The 22,368-nt window shown below is 37.4% G+C and overlaps 1 protein-coding gene across 1 annotated transcript in view; it reads left to right on the plus strand.

Moving 5' to 3' along the window:
• The window catches only part of LOC141453590 (nephrin-like), a 123,058-nt gene that overhangs the window by 40,047 nt on the left and 60,643 nt on the right, over nucleotides 1–22,368 (plus strand). Inside the window, exons 3-4 of the mRNA XM_074126974.1 lie at nucleotides 19,234–19,344; nucleotides 20,238–20,483. Of these exons, the coding sequence (XP_073983075.1) occupies nucleotides 19,234–19,344; nucleotides 20,238–20,483 (357 nt within the window). The remainder of the gene's footprint in view (nucleotides 1–19,233; nucleotides 19,345–20,237; nucleotides 20,484–22,368) is intronic.

Here is a 22,368-nt window from a genome sequence, read left to right on the forward strand (position 1 = left end):
CTATTGCTATTACACATTTTATTTTAAATTTATACATATTTAGTTATTATCACCTTCAATATATAGCGCCCACCCCTATCCCTACAACGCTTTATGCGAATTTACCATTGTTCAGAAACAGTGCTGGAAGTCTTTTACTGTCAGCTCCTGCATGACGCGTGCCGCTTTTTGCTTTCACAGCTTCAACGCGCTGAAATCGTGTTCCTTTTAATGCAGATTTGAATTTTTGGGGAACAGATAAAAGTCACATGGGGCCAGGCCAGGCCAGGCGAATAAGGCGGATGGCCTAAAACTGGGATGTTGTGTCTTGGCTAGAAACGTCTTGCAACAAACAGACAATGCAGTGTGAGCCGGCGCCGCGTTGTCTTGATGGAGAACCCCATGACTTGTTCTTCCACAAATCGGGTCTTTTTTTCCTTACTCTTTCACGGAGTTGAGCAAGCACCTCACCGGTAGTAATGTTGATTAATTATAATCGGATATTTTCATCCGTTTTGGACATGGAAAAGCGACCTGGGGCGGTCATCATCTCCGACGTCTTCTCGGCAATCTTGGAAACGCTTGAACCACTCAAAAACTCGCGTAAGTGATTAAACATTCATCGCACATAAACTTCTTTTAATAAAAGATCAAGTTTCAGTAGCGGTTTTACCAAGTTTTGATGTGAAATTACCAACGACAATTCGTTGCTCTACTACATGTGTAGGTATCGATGTTTTCGGCAAAACGGAAACTAACACCTCATACACAAACGACGGTTCCCGATCAGACAGATTTCTCTATAAGCACGTGAGACGCTGTAATCGAAAGAGAAGGCTTTACGCTGCACAGCTGTCGATCGTTAGGACTTGGCGCATGCATAGTTTTTTTGTAGCAGCATCAGTTTCGTTATTTAATGGTCACACCTCGTACGCTTAAATCTTCCAGCATTTCTTGTGAACTATAACCCTACGACGTAACGATTTTATTTGTTGATATGGTGTATAATTTTGCGATATTTCCACACCCTTAAACATTTCTGCAGGTTTTTCTCATTTTCGAGTTATGCTACTCACATAAATTCATCGAAACATTTGTGAAAAGTAATTTTTCTGACTCTGAGGACCTCAAAAATTGTGAGTCTGTAGATCTTACTTGTGATTGCAAGTAAAATAGAAAGAGTAGAGAAAAATAGAGAAAAATAAATAACAAATAATAAAATACCAACAACAGCAAACTGTACTATCAAAGAATAATTGCTCCTGTACATATGTTAAACAATATGTACACATATTAACGAGGCCATAGAGGCTACATACTGGGAATATCCACAAACGATATAAGTTGTCTTAACATTGGCTCATTTATCATCCAAACAATGACACTACGTTAAGACACTGGAACACACACACACTAACTTCATTTATCTGCTGGTAACCTGCATCATCATCAACAACGTCATCCTACCTTCTATATTAGTGAACACACGCGCGCTTGCCCCAGTTACATTGAACCTACATTATGTACACGGTAAAGGCATATAATAGAAGTTTGCTCTCATAATAACTACAAGTTTTGGCTTTTAGAAACTTATTATTACACTAGTGAGGTAACTGTATAAAATATATTGTTTATAGATGATTTTAGAGGGGGGGGAACAACTTTATTTATTAACCAGTTGCTCTTTATATATTTTCTCTTTTCAGTTTTAATTACTCGTAGAGGGAGGCGCCACGGTAGCCGAGCGGTTAGAGGCGAGACCTGCGAAGCTAATATGTATTGTGGTACTGGGTTCGATTCCCGGGCTAGAGGCCTTGGATTTTATTTAATGGTTAATATGAGAAATTTACAGTAAAGTATGTTTGCTAGTCGTCTCCGTCCACGACACCTAATTGGTAGTTGGACGTAAAGCCCGCCTGAAAAAATGGGCAATTTCTTTACTTACTTACTCGCAAAGGGAAAATAACCCGTGACGCTAAGCACTGAGGAAGTCAGATGCGTACCAACCTTTCCTCCTCAAAAAAAAAACCAATACAAGAGTGAAGGAATGTACAATGTGATGTATTTGGATGCATTATATTTATAAAACCGAGTGAAATAAATACAGGGTGTATGCGGAGGAGTGGTCGAAACTTCGGGTGGTGATTCAGCAGCTCAAATGCTCTCAAAAAATATTCTCTTCACTTTGGCCCGATTCTCAATAGTGTCCAAGATATTTGCATTTTTAACTTTTCCCTTCGATATTCGCGTTTTTCACCCATAAAAACGGCCGTAACTTTTCTATCCTTTATCCTACAGCAAATCTGCTTATTCCAAACGAAAGAGCATTAAATTTCTATAAATCTGCTTAACCCAGAGCCTCAATACGTTTCTTATAACAATGAAATATTTACTTAAATATCTAAAAAATTCGTTCTCGATGATTTTTGTTCAAAATTTTCAACTGCATTTTTTTCAATGATTAATGAAACAAGGAGTCACATAATTTCAGAAAAAGTTGCGCATTTATTGGAGCTTCAAGACCATATGGATTTTTTTTTTTGGTTTTTAATAAAACCCTACCCCCGAACAGAGGGGTGTAAATGCAGAAAACTGGGATTTTGCGTAACCGACTTTTCACTACTAATTTACTCAAATGTACTAATTTTTTAGACATTAAAGTAAAAATTTCATTGTTTATAAGAAACGTTTTGAGCCTCTGTATTGAGCAATTTTATAGGATACTGGGGCCAAAAACTCGTTTATTTAAAATTGCTGTGTGACAAGGAGCATTATCCTGATGCAACACCCACTTGTTCTTGATGTTTGGTCTCCACACGAATGACCCTTTTTCGAAGTTTTACCAAGAACCACTCGGTAAAAGTGTGTTGATTGTCCCGTTTGACCTTGAGGTAGAAACTCGAAGCTTTTTCATGAACCTCTCGGTAAAAGTGTTGATTGTCCCGTTTGACCTTGAAATAGAAACTCTTTGTGGACGATTCCATGGATATCGAAAAAACAAATCAGCATGCTCCTTGTCACACATGTTAATCGATAAATATGAGTTATTAGAGAATGTTTTCTATCTAAAGAAAAAGACAAGAAAATCAACTGTACACAACATACTTTGGATGTACAGTGCAAAAGAAATAACAAGGTCTCTCTGTCTGTCTATACACTCGTGGCATACATTCGTGTATTCTATACATTCTATACATTAGTGTATATGGTGGCATATCGAAAAGGCTGTAAACATACATTTAATGAGATGAAAGATGGCGACAAAAATAACAAATTACATAACATAAACAGTTTTCACAAAAAGATTATAAAATCTATTTTCAATGGTGTCAGTATATTGTGTATGAAAAACGTACGATTGATAATGGGTTTGCATTCAATTGGAAATATAACAAAAACAAAATATTATAAAAAAAGGAGGATGGGAAAATAAATTCAAGGACACAATACTGTGACAGTAGTGCGCATGTTCATGCATGCAGACTGATCACGTGATATATGGTACAGTTATAACTGTTTTTTTTTTTTGTTTTGTTTGTAAATGTTCCAGTCTGACTGTTCATGTATGGCAGGAGTTTGTTAACAATTAGGGCGTAATTGAAATGATTCTATATACCTATATATATTTCTTTTGCACAATATGAACCTATTTCATATTGTTCTGTTCAATGCAATTTTATCATTCACTCGTAGCGTTGCCAATTAACCTTTCACACCTTTATTTTAATCTTCAATTAACTTTATTTCAAAAAAAAATGAGGATACAGATTTTTGCAACCATCTTTTAGAATATCTCAAAAAAATTGAACAATTCATTCAGTATAATGCTGGTGCTTTTGATTTTGTAGAATTTTGACCCATCTCACAATTTTCACGCAACAATTTTAACGCTTCTTTATAATAATATGCAGGATTCCAGTCTAGGCAGGGCTTCCGAGAACTCAAGCTTCCCACAAAGCTCCTTTTATTTTAAAGACAAACCCAGCCAATCAAGACTAAGTAAAAAAATTGCCATGTTTTTCCGAGAACTAATTAATTGTGGCGAGCGAATGTGTCGAAATAAGAGAGGTCACGTCAGATGTTTAATATCTTTCCAAAAATAGAAATATCTAGATTTCCCTTTTTGGTGTCACAGAGGGAGGTTATATAAGTGGCGTTGAAACCCAGGCGTGGAGCCACTAGCCAAGTCACGTAGCTCGATCATCGCTTAAAAGGTTATTTTACTGCCTAGCCGGGGACGGCAGATTCACCAGCCCCCAGCCAGGGTCGAGGCCATTCTTCTAGAAAATTGTTCTCCCAGATAGCAGTCGAGGTGAGGTGGTGACCATCGCCTCTGTCATTTTCATAACTCTCCACACAGGGCACAACTATATCGATGTTATATCTCGCTAGACTTCTCCTCGCTTACTTATTATCGATTTATCCTTTATATTATCCTTTCTACAACGAGAACTTGTAAAAGAGATAAATAATAACTATTTATTGGACAAGTGTGTGAAGCAACGCTTTATCGCAGTCTTGCGCAGTGCATGTGTTACTGGACTAATATCTGTTTACTTGTTCTCACTTAACCTCATCTTGCGTCACTGCAAGATGGTTGTATTGTGTGTTCGATGTTAGACTTAATGGGGTTCCCGGAGACCGCAGAAGAGTTTAAAGTTCTGGAGTCCTCCACTCGGATTACTGGAACGGTACTATTCTGGAGATTTGTTTCAGCAAATTCCCTTCAAAATTGCTACAATGGTAGCCATTATTTCTAATTAAAAACTTAGAAGTTTCTCTCTGTTTTTGTAAGACGTCCTTGAAGCACACACAATTATCCAGATTGTCTGGACCTCCTCCATGCTTCTCCATGGGTCAGAACAGAGTTCATCGTTGTTCTTCTTCAAGAAGAGATGAAACGAAGTGGCAGATTTATTGGCCCAGGAGGGCTCTGCGGGACACTTCGTTGGCCCGGAGCCCTATTTTGGGGTCTCCAAGTGTCTTAAGACTGCGGCCATTAAACTGTGGGTGCAGACTAGGTCTCAGGAGTGGTGGCTTGCCACCATAGGGTAGAGGCAGGCGAAGGAGTTCATTAAGGGCTATTCGCCAAAGCTGACTCCAGATTTAATCCGTCAAGGCCGTAGGGCTATAAGGATAATTGTAGGTCTTTTAACCGGCCACTGCAGGCTCAAAAAGCACATGCATCGCATGGGCCTGGCAGATGATAGCCTTTGTAGGTTCTGTTAGAAGAGGAGGCAATTGAACGTGTTGTGTCAGTGTGAGGGGCTTGTATAGGGCTAAGGATGTTACTTCTCGGGGAGGAAAAACCAAGGCCTGTGGAGCTTTACCCAAGAGTCGCTCTCCAGAAATAAGAGTCTGATTAAACGGACGGGTCTGGGAGGCGAGCTCTAGAGAAGGGGAGGCACAATAGATCCAAAGGGGTCGCAGTGGCGTAGGCCTTTAAGGCGCCCTGCTAGAATCTTATCTTATCTTCAAGAAGAGATTCTCTAGAACGCAACTCAAGCAAAGTCACTAGCCTCTAGTCTCCAGTATTTTTATTTTTATTTTTTTATTTTTATTTATTTCATACTGCTTTTGGGGCTTATCCCCTTAGCATGGAGTTTGACATTGATACATAAATACAATAAATTGATATAATGATACATAAATGGTAGATATAAATACGCAAAAAAATAAATTTAAATTCGTAAAAACAAAATTATATGAACATCCCAAGAGCTTTTCTTTTTCTTTCTGTCTTAAATCAGACCTTAACTTTCAATAGCTTTCTTAGCTTTTTAAGAAGTTACCACTCATTAAGTAAAAAGCTTCTTATTTGTAAAGATAATTTAACGTAATCACATATAGCATTGATTTGATTTACAGAGTTAATGGAAAATAGGTTTACATAGTTTTCTGGTTCAGGTAAAGCTGTTGCAATATAGTTATTTAATTTATGTGTTCGGAAAGACTGAAAGACCTGGCAGGAGAAAAGGAAGTGGAGCAAGGTGTCTGAAACGTTATTTTTACATAGAGTGCATATATTGGAGCTATCAAAGACATAAGTACAAGAGTTGAAATAGATTTTTGTTTTATTGAGGTTAGCTAATCTAAGCTGGGATAATAAGCGAATTTTTTTGATGGAAATAAGCCAAGATAGATGCAGTTCATTGCTGCCCAGACTACTTATGTGACGGTACAAAATATTATACTTACACCGGTCAATTACATAGGCGATATCTCTACTTAAACAGTCATTCCAAAGTTGTTTTTCTAAATTTTTAATTTGAGATTTAAGAATAACGGGATCTCCCTGCATGAAATCTAAAGCCCCTATGGAACTTAAAATTGATTTAAACTGGGTGACCCAGTTGTATTGAATTTTATTAAACGGAAGAGTTTCCCTAGCGAGAAGAGCGTCAAAGCAGATACGAGGCAATCGTGTTGGGGGCATCCCAAGTATATTTACTGCAAGGGTAACCATACTTTTAAATATTCTAACTTTTAAAGGCACAAGTCCATATTCCAGACGCACAATACTATTTGGCGTAAATTTACTGACATTATAAATTTGTTTAATAAATTTCAGCTGTACTTTCTCAATTTCATCAAAGTAGTTAAATGCCCACAATTCTCCGGCATATAACAAAGTAGACCTAATTAAAGCGTGCAATAATTTATCTCTAACTTTTGTGTCTGGGGTACGGGATTTTATCAAAAGTTTGTGTACACGGGTTATTGCCAAGTTACCTTTTGCGGTGAAATACTTACAAGCTTGAAAAAACTTACCCGTTGCACTTAATGGCAATCCCAAGTAATTCACTGAATTTACTATCTCTATCGGTTCACCAGCGAGAAACACTCCCCGAAACTTCTTCGGGCGGGTACTTTTAGAGAAATAGACAATTTTAGTTTTAGAAGAATTAACATAAAGGGAATTTTCATTACAATATTTTTCTAGAATTGAGAGTTTTTCAATTACATCTGGTAAGGCACTCGCGAATAACACGATATCGTCCGCATAAGACAGAAGGAGCAAGCGATTATTTTTATTAATTGGGAAAAAAGAGGCATCATGAGATTCAAAAAACTGGACAATATCACTAATGAATAAATTGAATAATAACGGTGATAGTGGTTCTCCCTGAAGGACACCAGAAGTTACATCAAAATCAGCCGTACTTCCAAGATTGGTGGCTACGCAAAGTTTAGCATTATCGTATAAACTCTTAATAATTTTAGTTGTATTTGAACCAATTCCCAATTTTATTAATTTAAGCCATAAGGTTTTATGAGATATTAGGTCAAAAGCCTTCCGGAAATCTACAAATATTGCAAAAAACGGTTTATTATTTATTAGTCTGAGAGAAGTAATTGAAGTGAGAACAAACAAATTGTCGATGCAACCTCTATTTGGTCGGAAACCATTCTGTTCCTCGCCTAATATTGAGTTGTATTCAATCCAGGTATTCAATCTGTTTTGCAATATTGAGGTAAACAACTTTGGAAGACTGTTCAATAATGCTATCCCCCTATAATTGCGAGGATCAGAGGCGTCGCCCTTCTTGTACAACATTTTCAAATCAATTTGAGCCCAACTCTCTGGTATTTTCTGAGTTCTTATTATCAAATTGAACATATTTAGAACATAATGTTGCCAAGCAGGAGGGAGATTGCCATAAAATTTGTAAGAAATCAAGTCCCTGCCGGGAGCTTTGTTAGCCTTACAGCGGGACAGAACCCGTTGAAGTTCACCCAAAGTTATCTCCTGCTCTAGTTCACTGTTACTGCAACATAACTCTAAGTTTCCCGAGATTTCTCTTGGCCGATAAAAATCAGAATAAAATTCATGCCATTTTTCAAGTTGTAGGACCGGAGTTGCGTTCCCGAAAGGTGCTGAACATTTAATAATTGACCAAAACTCTTTTGAGTTTCGCGCTGCCGTCAGACTATCTATATATGACTTCTTGAACTGCCTTTTCTTATTTTTAATTAAATTTCTGTACACATTTCTTTGGACAAGGAATAACTCTAGAGCATTCCTGTTAGTTTTATTTTTGCGCCATGCCCTATAATAATAATTGGAAGCGTAGTCTCCAGTATTATAGTGGCTGTGTGAGTGCATATGAGGGGAGCAGTTAGGAGGTTTGAATCGTTGTAGTGGTTCTTGGAGACTCGAGAATCCAGTGACGGGTCGTTACCGTGGGAGGACAGGAATGGCAGGAGAATAAAATGTAGAAATGTCCTTTTCAGTCCTGTTCGTCAACCCCTTAAAGACGGAAAGACCTTACCATTTCAACTGAAATAGTAGAGACAGGCCAAAATGATGGATGAATGTGATGTCATCAGCAGATCTGGAAAAGCATCCAACCGGCTAAAATTAACAGGATATAAGAAAGCTTGATCCTAGAAGTGAACAAAGTATGTTCACGGTTCTCACGGTTAATTGTCCAGTTAAACTTTAGAAAAGGATAAACAATCACTAGCTACAAACAACCTGGCACAGTGAACAGAGAGAATAGCACAGAATACTGTGAACTATAAGAGAGAGAGATAATTAACTCGGAATGCCAGCTAACTAATGAATTCGCAGTGACTTTCCACCAGCAGGATGTCAACCATGAAACATTAAAAAACATACCAGAGACTAAATGTACAACGACGAAACAAGAGTTTGGAGGAGGAAGAGGAAGAAGAAGGAAAAAAGAAGCGTTTGGTAAGCTGAGTAGCTGGTCAGGGTCCTTGTCGCTCATTGGCTGCTGGTGTACGCTTCCTGCTTACAACTCTCATTTCCTGCCATGAATAATTAGCTGCGAACATTATCTCTTTCTTTCTCCTGCTCTTTGTTCTTCTTGTTGGCAGGATATATCCAGCTGCCTGCCAATCCTTCCTGTCACTTTAGATTTCCATTAACCTGGGACTTCTTCTCTTGCTTTATTTATTCTATTCCTTTCTCACTTCAAAAATTATCCACGTAATATTATATATATATATATTTTTTTTTTTTACCTATATTAATTACGTTTCGGTAAAATTTCCGCCATTGTTGCGAGCTACACTCTCTTTGCTGCGCTACAAATTGTGTCAATCTCAATCTCGCCGGAAGTTATAGTTTAGATGATAGAAGTAAGTGATGCCTCTTTAGCTCGGTCGCTCCTTTTATTCCAAGTAATGAGGAATCGAACTGTCACTCTATCCCAGGAGAACGAAATTTAACCTCTACGTATCAATGTTCAATGTTTTTAGTTCTGACAACTTAAAATCGAAAATTTGACATAATATCAATCAGTACACGCCTACGTAGTGCGGTTGAATCGATCGAAGATCGATTTAATCTATTGTATAGTGTAACAATTAACGAAGCTAAAGCAAGTACAAATTAAAGTTGGCTTGGTGATTATGGTGATTGAATTTCATCTTAGATATGCCGAGGAACTCATCATCCAATCAGCCCAAAACACTTGTATCATGAATTAATAGAATAAAGCCATGCTCTAACTAATTATCGGAAACTAATCGATTTCTTATTTTTGCGATTTTTAAGAGGAGATTGCAATTCCAACAATTATAATCTCTTTAGCTTTCTATTTATTCGAAAAAAATGAACAGAACCTAATTAACGACTTATTGGTTACCAGGAATAACGAAACTATTAAACTGTAACAGTATGTACGATCATAGCCGAACTGCAACAGAATGTACGATCATAGCCGAACTGAAAAAGTATGTACGATCATAGCCGAACTAGAACAGTATGTACGATCATAGCCGAACTGCAACAGTATGTACGATCATAGCCGAACTAAAACAGTATGTACGATCATAGCCGAACAACGGTCCGAGCTATACCGAGTTAAACTGTAAAAAGAAAATTTATCTTAGAAAACTAAAGGAGAATAAATGAAAAGCTATTCTTAAAAAGAAAGGTAAGTGTAAATAAAATATAAATGGACGCGAGAAAATCCTAGATATGGTGTATTATAAAGGAGCCCGAGAGTGTAAAGAAAACTCATACATATCCAATATAGTATGATACAAGTTATTTATGCTAGCCTACAATATAATACACTCCGCTGTTCTCTATACAACAAAGAGAACCGAAGAAAACAGAGAACAAAAATAAATAAATAAAGAAACAATACAAGTAGTAGAAAATAAAGAAAAGAAATAGTCGTCTTAAACGTGAAAGCAATAATATAGTATACACAGTTCGGTCGGCATAATGCCCCCACGTAGACCTGGAACTAGAGCCTTTTCCTCCTCAGAAAGAAAAAAAGTAGAAGAGTATGAGTGAGTAAGATCAAGTTGGCATCGACATCACTACTGATACAGGTGGCAGCACTGCGGGTAGTGAAAGCGCGGGAACGGGGGCCCATACCCTGTACAGCTGCGGGCGCGCGGGATAATACAATATCTAAAAGGTTTCACCAGGTTATATTTTTCTTCTACTCGGTCGGGTTAGCAGCAACCATCCCATTTCCAAACAACTCTGCCCAAGATATTTATACATATACCTTCTACATTGCCCGCTCTTTATTTGTGCTCACTGTTTTGCTTTGTTTGTTCGTTCGTTTCTTTTTTTTATTTTTTTTTAGTCTCAAAGAAGACTTCGTATTATCATTATGAGATAACAGAAATAATATAAATATCTGATAAGGGCACTGAGGTTAGTTTCTATAGCCTCAATTTGGTTACTCACTAGCCATTAATAGGTAACCAAAAATCATTTTAACTGTTCTCAATAAAAAAAAAAAATAATCTATTCCGTGAAATGAACTTCCGGAATGGACCGATAATTATCGGAAATATCTAATTTAAACTTTAAAGTTTTCGTTATTGAATTACTGTTGTTATGCACACATACAGTGACCAAATTGTAAAAAATCTAAAAACTACTGGATTACAATAAAATTTCCTTTTAAGAAGTACAAGATAAGGTGTGGAAAACTTATAGTAATGTTTTTAGTAATTTGATAAAATTCTCTGAAATAAAAAATCTACTGCGGTGGCGCCACGGTAGCCGAGCGGTTATAGGCTAGACCCGCAAAGCTAAGATGTATTGTAGGTTTAGTGGGTTCGATTACCCTGGTCTAGGCCTTGGATTTTATTTAATGGTTAATATGAGAAATTTATAGTAAAGTATGTAAGGCTAGACCCGCAAAGCTAAGATGTGTTGTTGGTTTAGTGGGTTCGATTCCCCTAGTCTAGGTCTTGGATTTAATTTAATGGTTAATATGAGAAATTTATAGTAAAGTATGTTTGTTAATCGCCTCCGTCCGCGACACCTAATTTGGCAGTTGGGCTCAAAGCCCGTCTGAAAAAATAGCCAATTACTTTACTTTTACCTGCAGAGTAACTTAAATTACAATCACACACTACAATTAAACTGAAACTGCTTCCTTCCGTTCTTTATCCTGTCTTAGAACTGTACAGCATCAATGTATTTAACAGGATTCGACACTTCAGGGCTGCCCTCACTTAGAACTTTCTGGAACAATTAAGGATTTATTCATGTCATCCTAGAAAGAGCATCATTAACTCCACTTTTGAAAGCATTTAGAGAACTTCTTGAAATGCGAGCCTTGTCTCAAGAGATGACGCCATCGTAACTATGTCACTCTGCAAGTGTGTGTGTTGAGAGAGAGGGGAGGGATAGAAAGCAGCTTAGAGCCGAAAGCAAGGGACAAGAAGAAAGTAGGTCCTTGGAAAGAGTGTTATTTTAACCTTTAAAGTTTATTTTCCCCACTGGAAGAAAAGATAATGAAAAATGTGGCAAACAAAAAAAGGTAGAGCCAACTGGGAAGGGAGATTACAACAAACAAAAACAGGTGATTAAAAGGAAACGAACTCACTAGCTGTCGGTTTGCAAGGGTGAACAGGAAAGGTCACTGGTTTTTTTACTGTGGAGAGCGGGAGAATGACAGCAATGAGCGGAAGTAGAGGATACGGCGAGCAGGCTGGCTCTGGGAAGGACTCCTTAATGCTCAGTGGGATGGTCATTGTTGGCTGGCGTTGCACACAGAGAGAGAGAGTAAAGGAATGGACAGTGATAATGTAGTTTCAATTAACTGCGGAGTTAACAACAGCTCAAGGTTGTGGGCTAGGTTTAGAAAACCTGGAGCTTATTAAGGCTTCACTGGCTAGAAGGTAAAGGGAAGAGAAAGCAACTCAGTGTCTGGAATCACACACACATAAACTACCCAGGCAACCCTTTGTCATCCTTTTTTTGCAACTCGCCCTTTTCACACTCTGACTGAGGCTGCTCTTAAGAATTGCCAGCAAAATAAAGAAGAAGAAGAAGAACAAGGCTGTGTTGTAATCCCAAAGTCAATTGCGGTTGTATATGTTCGTCCAGGAATGGAGTTTATGTTAAGATGTGTCTCTGTGTATGTGTGTGTTTGAGTGCAAGAACTACAGTGTAGAGGAATCTGTGTTAGTGAGGGCACTATTAGCCGAAGAGTGGGGACTGGAACCGCAACAAGTTAGTCCCTGCAGTCTTTGTGCCGCTACATTATTTATCTGGCGACTCTCTTTCTCTAACTCTGTTCCAGATTCTTCTACGGTTTACATCTACCACCGTCATATCGCCACTTCCAAAGTCTTCTGCTGCATATTTTTTTTCTATCTTCTCTAAATTATATTTATTATTCTCTCTTTTCCCCTTTTTTGGGGGGTTTATCCTTTTACTTGGAACGGATGTTAAGCAACATGCTTTAAAGCACTGGTGTGTTGTATTCATTCAACTTTTTTTTTTAAATTACATTTTCCAAAGTTCAGAGCCACAAAACTCTGGATAATAACTCCTGGAGTAATAAAAATTACTCCTAAAATTAACCATTTTTAACACCAAACATCATCCAGAAATTATTGTTTAAAGGGCTGTCTACCCCTCGCCTAAATTTGTTGTTGTTAGGGAATAAAAAACTACAACATTGTAAGAGTAAAGTAAAGTAATCGCCTATTTTTTTCAGGCAGGCTTTACGTCCAACTACCAATTAGGTGTCGTGGAGGGAGGCGACTAGCAAACATACTTTACTATAAATTTCTCATATTAACCATTAAATTAAATCCAAGACCTAGACCAGGGGAATCGAACCCACTAAACCAACAATACATCTTAGCTTAGCGGGTCTAGCCTATAACCGCTCGGCTACCGTGGCGCCTACATTGTAAGAGTATGTTACGTTAAAGTGCCACTTCACAGGAAGTAAACCGATGCCCTGTCCCCTTCCCATAGGTGAGCAATGAGTCTGCGTGCCCATTGTAAAGAAAATTGTAAAGTAATACTTCAGGATGGGAAATCTCTTTTCCTAGATCCCGAAGAAGTTGACGAAACCGGATATATAGTTAAATTTCCTGCACATACACACAGACCATTTACTAAATAGTAATCACTTTATTTGGACTCGGCGCAGGCTCCAAGCGGGTATTTCCAGCGATAGAGGGCCAATATAGGGCTGCCAACAGTGAGGATAGAGTGGATAAATCATCCATTCCTGGAAGATGTGTGCCTTGAGACTGAGCAGGTACGGGGTCTTAATTGGCCATTTACAGCTTCTGACAAAGCTCGGCAAACATCAGTATTGTGAGACAGTCTCTTTTTTTTTGGCCATCGGGGTTAAGAAAATGGGCAATTACACCGTCTGAGAAATTTTTTGTTTGAGAAGTTTGGCAAAGAGTCCAGGGGAGATGATACCCCAAAAGCGACTCCAATCCTTGCAAAAATCAGGAAGAGATCCACACCATTTTGCAACAAAGGATGGACAAAACATTTCCCTTTTGGCTGTAATACCTGGGCAACAACCCCCTTCTATCATGAAGCCAGGAATGGACTTCGGCACCCCAGGACAATATCCCACCAATCCATAAACGTTAATCAATCTAATCTAACCCTCAAAAGTTACCTTCTTTGCCCTAGTTTGTGATCGTTAGAGTTAGCTCCAAAATAGAGCTAAGCAAAACAAACAAGTCTCTCCAGATAGCTTTAAATTTTAACCAATATAATGTATGTTTGTACACTTCTATGAGTTAGAGGATTTTCAATATTTTCCGTTCCACTTGGCGGAAGCAAACAAAGTCGCCCTTCCGATCAAGGTGAATACTTTATACAGGATGTAGAGAGTACTTGAAGCTGATTTAATGCATTCAGCGAGTTACTTAATTTTTACGCCGGAAGCTAGTCCTGTATATTTATCATTATGATTAATGAATGCACTTATAGAGATGCTGGTGGTCCTGGATGATGTGAAGTTGGTGGAAGTGGAAAACTGAATCCTGGAGAATCAGTGTTCAAATATTGACTTTACTGTTCTAAGTTCTGTTTAGCATGGTTCCCCTTTAAGTTCAAACAAACTTTATTTAAATTTGTTACCGCGTCAAAGTTTAGTTCTTTTTGCATTTTCTTACCCTATGTGTGGGAGGAAGTATTGTAATCGGACAGACTTCCTAGTTTACACCACCGGAAATATGTTTTGAAGACCACTGAGTAAAAAGAAACTCTTTGGGATATATAATATATACTCGTCTATATCAACCTGAAAATCGCAGAACGTATCGACTCGTCTTATCGATTCTATCAGTGATGCTGACAATAAACTTTGGACAGAAGTAAGAAATTTCCCTACACTGAATTAATTTTCCCTCTGTTTTTCTAAATAGAAAATTTCGATTTAATTTCATAAAGTTTTTTTCTGTAATCAAAAAATCATTTTCGATAAACAAAAAGAAATTTAATCGATAATAATTGATAATCGATTCAATAAAATAACTTTTAGTTCAACTATATTCTTAAAATTTGGAATTTAATTGGGAATTATATTCTTCTTAACACATTAACATAGAAAAGGTACCATGGAAGGACAAATCCTAACTGTCCCTTGTCCTAAAAAAGTGCTTTTATTTTCCTAGGATTTCAATTACAAATAAAATGAGTACACCCAAATGTATACAATTTGGTAAGAGAGTTTGGAAGTGAATTTTTTAGTGTTTTCGACGAAAAAATTGAAAAAGTAATTTAGTGAAGTTCACTTCCGTTTGGCTGAATTAGTCCAAAAGCTTAATGTGGTGGAGGGGGGGCTCCTTAACCAAATTTCAAAAATTTAAATGTCCTTTTTAAAATTATCCAGGCATACAGACAAACTAATCTCCGCAAAACCAGGCAAACAGCTTATACGAGGGTCGTTTGAAAAGTCCGTGCAAAAATAAAAACTACTTAATTTTTTGGGGTAAACCTTTTTTATTTTTCAACATAGTCTCCTTTTAGGCTTATACACTTCGTCCAACGCTGCTCTAGTTTGTTGATCCCTTCCGAATAATAGGATTTGTCCAAGTCTGAAAAATAGCCATTCGTTTCTGCAATCACCTCCTCGTTTGAATAAAATCTTTTTCCCGCCAGCCATTTCTTCATATTGGGGAACAAATAGTAGTACGAGGGAGCCAAGTCTGGAGAATAGGGGGGATGTGAAACGTGTTGGAACCCTATTTCCATTAATTTTGCGACCACCAGGTGTGAGCTGGTGCGTTGTCGTGATGGAAAAGGACTTTTTTGTGGGCCAATCGTGGGCGTTTTTCTTGCAGCTCGGTTTTCAAACGGTCCAATAACAATGAATAATATGCACCTGTAATAGTTTTACCCTTTTCCAGATAGTCGATGAGGATTATTCCTTGCGAATCCCAAAAGACAGTCGCCATAATCTTTCCGGCCGAAGGAACGGTCTTCGCCTTTTTTGGCGCAGATTCCCCCTTGGTAACCCATTGTTTAGATTGTTCTTTGGTCTCAGGAGTGAAGTGATGTATCCATGTTTCATCCACAGTGACGAAAAGACGCTTAAAGTCCTGCGGATTCTTCTGGAACAGCTGCAAACCGTCCTTACACGATTTCGTTTTTGGTCAAGCGTGAGCAATCGCGGCACCCATCTTGCGGATAGCTTTGTCATGTCCAAATGTTGATGCAAAATATTATGTACCCGTTCATTCGAGATGCCCAAAGCACTAGCAATCTCACGCACCTTCACTCTTCTGTCATCCATCACCATATCATGGATTTTATCAATGATTTCTGGAGTAGTAACCTCAACAGGGCGTCCAGAACGTTCAGCGTCACTTGTGCCCATATGGCCACTCCGAAAATTTTGAAACCACTTATAAACTGTTCTAATCGAAGGTGCAGAGTCACCATAATGTTTATCAAGCTTCTCTTTAGTCTCCTGAGGCGTTTTGCCTTTCATAAAGTAGTGTTTAATTAACACACGAAATTCTTTTTCGTCCATTTTTTGAAAATCACTCGACTTCCTCGATTCAAACGAATGCCAAACACAAAGAAATAGACCGATCTGGCTGAAACTTGGTGTGTGTTCTTCCAAGAGATGCTACTAACTAAACATAACCTCGATACGCGCCAGTGGTGCTATCTCTCTGACTTTGCACGGACTTTTCAAACGACCCTCGTAAAAGAAAGTATGACTGGTAAAAGAAAGAGTAAATACTAACAGAAAAAGATATCTTGTTAAATAAATCTCTAAAGAAAGAGTGTATAGAAGAAAACTGCTTGGAAATGTATGCTGAGTTTTCCTTGCTGAGGACCTTTTCATGCTCTCAGATTCAAGCTAGCACATGGGCGCTTCTCAAAGAGCATTCTTTTCTTGGCCTTTTTTTTACTTCTTATTATGATTACCCAGCGAACTTATATCTTGGCGTTTCCCAAGCCAGACCCGGGTTACAAGGGCCACCACTGCTTGTAACGCTACAAACACTTTAATAATTTAGAATTTACATCTTGGGCTAGCAGGCCAACCATGATTACGTTATAAACGGGTATAACCTACTGGATTCCCAGAATGGGGAGAGGGAGTAGAGAAAATTCTTATAAATAATAAAGGGATACCTGGAATATTCATCAACCCTTCTGCGTAAGACACTAACTTGACTTTCTGCCTAGACTGCGAATTCTGTAGTTAATAATTAAGAAATTTGGTGTTCCTTGTTTAATTTAATTTTTTAGTCGTCTTTTGGAGTCATCAAAGGAACCAACAAGTATCAAGGATTCTACAGTAAAATTCCCAAAACGTGGGCATATTAGCGGATGACTGCTGTAAAAAGTGAGAAAAATTCTAAACCTGTTCAAACCTGTCCAACCTCCAAGCTCCAGCCAGTGCTCTCTAAATGTCCAGACAGAAATGAAAATTCCCTCTCCCCCCCCCCCCCAAAAAACTAAGCTGTATCAGGATCATGTCCAAAAAATCCAACCTTTCTCATTGACTCCATATCTTGGAAGATACAGCTTGTACATATGGTGGACGTCAACTGGGATGCCATTAGGTTCAATTTTGACAACGATTGATTCGAGACAGACAAGTACAACGTTTGTCCACCAATGAGTACTATATATTGCTAACAGTCAATCAATGACCGTCTACTATTTTTGGTACTTCTTCATTGAGTGATTCTTATGGGCAACATATTAAACTGCCACTAAAAAAGGTGATAATTTGCACCATAAATAGACCTTAAATTTTTCCGAAATAAAGTTACAGCAATCAAAAGTTTTAGTCTGCTTAGTTTAGCAAACTTTTTGGGAAAACCGCTGAAAATTATGATCGTGCTACGGTAGCCGAGCGGTTATCGGCTAGACCCGCAAAGCTAAGATGTATTGTTGGTTTAGTGGGTTCGATTCCCCTGGTCTAGGCCTTGGATTTTATTTAATGGTTAATATGAGAAATTTATAGTAAAGTATGTTAGGCGGTTATAGGCTAGACCCGCAAAGCTAAGATGTATTGTTGGTTTAGTGGGTTCGATTCCCCTGGTCTAGGCCTTGGATTTTATTTAATGGTTAATATGAGAAATTTATAGTAAAGTTTGTTAGGTGGTTATAGGCTAGACCCGCAATGCTAAGATGTATTGTTGGTTTAGTAGGTTCAATTCTCCCGGTCTAGACCTTGGATTTCATTTAATGGTTAATATGAGAAAATAGTAAACTATGTTTGCTAGTCGCCTCCTTCTGCGACATCTAATTTGTAGTTGGACGTAAAGCCCACCTGAAAAAATAGGCATTACTTTATGGGCGTGCTCTCGATTGACCTATTTTCATCGGTACCTTCACTGTCGTGGTCATATAATATCAAATTTGAACACATGTCTACAAGTTTCTGGTTAAGTTATGGTGCACACCAATTTAAAAAAAAAAAGACACCCTTCCGATACAAGAGACGAAATTACAGATATTTCGGATGTAAAAACACGATGAGGAAAATTTGTCATGATGGCAGTACTTCCATTTAGAAGGAAGAAGAGAAAGAAAATAACCTCATGTACTTCATTAAACTGAGTTGACAAAATCTTGAAGATTAGGAGACGTATTAGGGTGAACAATGGTTGACAAGGTTGCAGACAAATGGATCGTTCAAGCCGAGATGGAGAGAGTGATAAGCGGTTGGAGATTTCAATTTGTCCCTAAGATTTCTAGCAAATCCCTCCGGAGAAGAAAAGTGGAGAAGATAATTTGTGAGGATTTGAGAGGAGTGAGTTGAACAATCTTCAAATATAAGCGCTTTAAAATGTAATTTAGGAGATAAATTTGGCGTAGAGCTTCCTAATTAATTATGCAACTTTAAAAACAGAAAACGTTGAAGCTCTTATTGTGCTTTTACTGAACTTTAATTATAACCCCCAAAATTACAAAGTTTTTTTAAAATAACCTGATGGAATGGGAACCACGACACTGTGCCCAGGTTACTTTTTGAATGATCTTCAAGGAAGAATTTTTACTTCCTCTTACCCTTCGCAAGTGAAAGTACTGCAATCTTGTAGATCTTGAATATTCGCCGGAAATACATAGTTTGACGTCTTTTCATACGAAAAAGTGGTCTTCACTTATAGACCAGTATAACTGTTAATGGGCTTGGTCAGCTAACCTAAAAGACGAAAAAAAAAATAGAATTTTGACGCTAGCAGGGGAGCCACCAGAATGTTTTTTGGGTAAAACAGCAAACCGGAAGTTTCACTCTAAAGAATCGATAAACGATAATCGAAAAAAGGGCTTTACTACCTGCATAATATTAGAAATAAAATGCATTAATTATAATGTTGAATCCAACTAGCTTTTTTTGGTACAAATTGTAAGTTCAAAGTAAATTTAATTACGTAAGCTGCTGTAATTGAAGGTAATAACAGTATTTCCTGTTTCTTATTTAAACCGCTTCTGGCGATAAACTTGAATCGTATTCCGCACCAAACCCAGTAGAATGACTGCTATTACATATTCATCTACTGTTTCAGTGCCATCAGAAAAGCCAAGGATCGTGGACGAACGAGGAAAGACTCTGTCTGCGGTGGCGGGACCCTACGAAGAAGGGTCTAGCATGTCGCTCACCTGTGTGGTCAGCGGAGGTAAAATGTTCAATTTGTAATTCACCGGGTCTAGACCATAGAGCTTACACTAGAACATGTACTGCAACCTTTAACCTTCCTTCCGGATTACAGATCGTCCTAATGTAATATCCTCATTCTCATTCCTCTCCAGGACAATCCACAGCTCCTTATAGCAACTGGAAAAGTGGTTTGGAAGAATGAAAAATAAACGTTCATAAAAAACCAGAATATGACTTTTAAACCTAAGTAAGACTTGTGCTTTTGTCCAAATCAGTCTTTAGCCTGGTATTGGACCCTGTCTGATTCCCAAAAATTGACCCAGGACTGATGGAGTATCCACGGAAAATATTTGATAGACAGAATGTAAGACAACCTTTCACTTACTTACTTACAAGATTACTTGCCTCCTTGACAGACATTCAAATTTAACTCTCTCCAAACAAATACAGATCTAAGGCAATTTACTGAAACCTAATTGGTCTTAAAAGTTAAAATACTTTTGAAAATGTGGTAATACTTACCAGCTAGAATACTTGACAACTTGATTGACTTTTAAAACGGATCTTCAAAATTTAGTTTACTCCGATTTGAACTTGCTGGTTAAAAAATGGGAGGGTCAGCCAAGAATACTGATTTTTCTTCCGGCTCCAACCGTTCAGTCGAAAATTTTTCGCCGGAAAAACTAATACATTATGTAATCATCCTTTTTCCCATTCATCAGGACATCTCCTGACTCCTATCATCCTCAACTCTTTCTGGTTTTCTAATCCATGAATCTATCAGCTCTTATATCTTACTCTTCCCGATAAAAAAAAAAAGAAGCTTCAACGTCAAAAACGGTTCTTGGCCCGATTTCCTGGGCAATGTAGATCAGTAATTGTTGGAAGTAAAGAAAACTTTACTTTTCACAGGTCGCCCTAGGCCGGAACTCAGTTGGTGGTTGGATGGAGCGGAAATCAAGTCAGGCGATGGTAACAGTGTGTCTGTAGGTATGACCAAAAGTGATGGAAGAAATGGAGGCGGCATGGACATCACCACAAGACTGTTGGTTGTGCAGAAACTGAACAGATCGCAACTGCATACCTCGTACACCTGTGTGGCCAACAATAGCAATAAGACTGCACCGCTCATGACGGCTGTCGCTGTGGAAATGTTGTGTACGTGAATTCATTCAACTATATACTGACTAAATATTTGGACGCGGGCATTCCATTAAGAAATATAATACTGGGGAAAAACGGGGCAGAAATGTACAAATAACAAATTTCATTTGTTTTTGTTTCTGCGAGATAATTAGAGAAGTTTTAGGTTACATTTTAGGCCGGAAGGCTGAACAATAAATTCAATAATCTTCCGCCCTGAGTTGCCATAACCATTATGGAGCCGAGGAAGTAAGTTCTATGGCGTCATTTCCTGGCTATAACGGCTTAATCCAGTCCTTCTGCTTATTTCTATTTCTAACTTGCTGAAAGTTAAGCTACACTTCAACGATTCTAAGTAATATTTACGAGTTGACTAATTTTTTTTTTTTTGTATTAATTAAATGATTTAATCAAATCATTTATGGCAGTTTGAAAATCAAAGCTTCTAGAAAAAGACCAAAACTTTTCGCGCCTCAGTTTTCACTAATATATTTACATATTTATGGTGATTTATTACTTTAGATATCACCCCTATTTTTTTTACAGAAAATCAATACTTTTCTCTGCCAAAAAAGTATATGTAATTTTTCGCAGAATTGGTAATGGATTTTTTAGATTATACGCTAATAAGAGTGGAACTGTGAGGCCTTGAAGAGTCATGTGGCTATAATGAAGAGGCGGGGCCTCCGCAATGAATCTATTTTAATATCAAATTTTATCTCTAATTTTCTCCATTATTATTTTTCTTTTTTGAAAAAAGTGTATTTTTAATTCTTCATTTTAAAGGTTATCGTCTCTTCAAAAAACATTTTATTGTACTTTTCATTAAAATTTAAGGTTATTTTTAATCTAGCTTATATTTTATTTTTGTTTAATTAGGTTTTATTTTTCATTTTAAATTAGTATTTTGTTATTTTTTATTTTTTTTTATAATACTAAACCGAACTATCGGTTTTAAGGTCCACTGAGTTAAAAAAATAAATAGTTTTTACCAACATAGTTTGCCCACAATACGTTTTCGGCCTCAATCGGCTCTGATCGTAAGTTTGCTCTGCCGATTTACCGAATAGCATTTTCTATTTGATAACTCTGTGATATAAATGCATCCACTAAAGAAAAAAAAACTGGCGATTTTCCTTTTTTATCTAGTTTTCCCCAAACCTTTTCGCTTCCTTGTGGTGACGTCGGCATTCTTCTAAGAAAACTCATTTTTTTCCATTAATCTTGCCCTGTCCATATCAGGTTCGTGCGTCACACAGGTGCCATCTATACAGTAGGCGGAGTAAATTGTCATTTGTAAAATATGAAATGAGATAAAAATGGGAGATAACACAAAACTATAACACATAAACCATAATAATTATAAACTTAATACTTTAGGGTTTGAATAAACACAAATTAACATAAATATAGTTTATTCACATAATTCATAAGGCACAACACACAAAGCATAACATTCGTAAAGAGTGACAAAACTAAAGTAAGGACCTGCTACCGCTAACGGTCATCCTTTCTCATACACCCTCTACAGGGTTGCCACTCACATACCAAACATCTAAATTTACTACACATTAAAAGTTTTTTTTTTAATAGAAAATAAATAAATACAATAAAAAAAAAATAAGAAAAATTAAAAATTACTCCTCTAAAGGCCTAAAAATGCTGGTAATGTCATAATAATATGTTGGATAAGGCGTAAAGTGAGTATACGGTCTTAGTGTTTTGACTCATGCCGACAACAGGTTTTCCCTCCATTCTCTTTCTAAAACTTTTCTAACAATTTTTACATCAGTATAAAGAATTTAAGCGAAGTTTAATGTCGAAAAAATATTAAATTCTTTTTTTTCTAAAAAAAAGAAACGAAAGTTTTTGCATGGAAATATTTTATTCTGGGTATTTG

The sequence above is a fragment of the Rhodnius prolixus genome, unplaced genomic scaffold (assembly GCF_049639745.1).
Source record: "Rhodnius prolixus isolate KJV_2025 unplaced genomic scaffold, Rpr scaffold_3, whole genome shotgun sequence".
NCBI lineage: Eukaryota > Metazoa > Arthropoda > Insecta > Hemiptera > Reduviidae > Rhodnius > Rhodnius prolixus.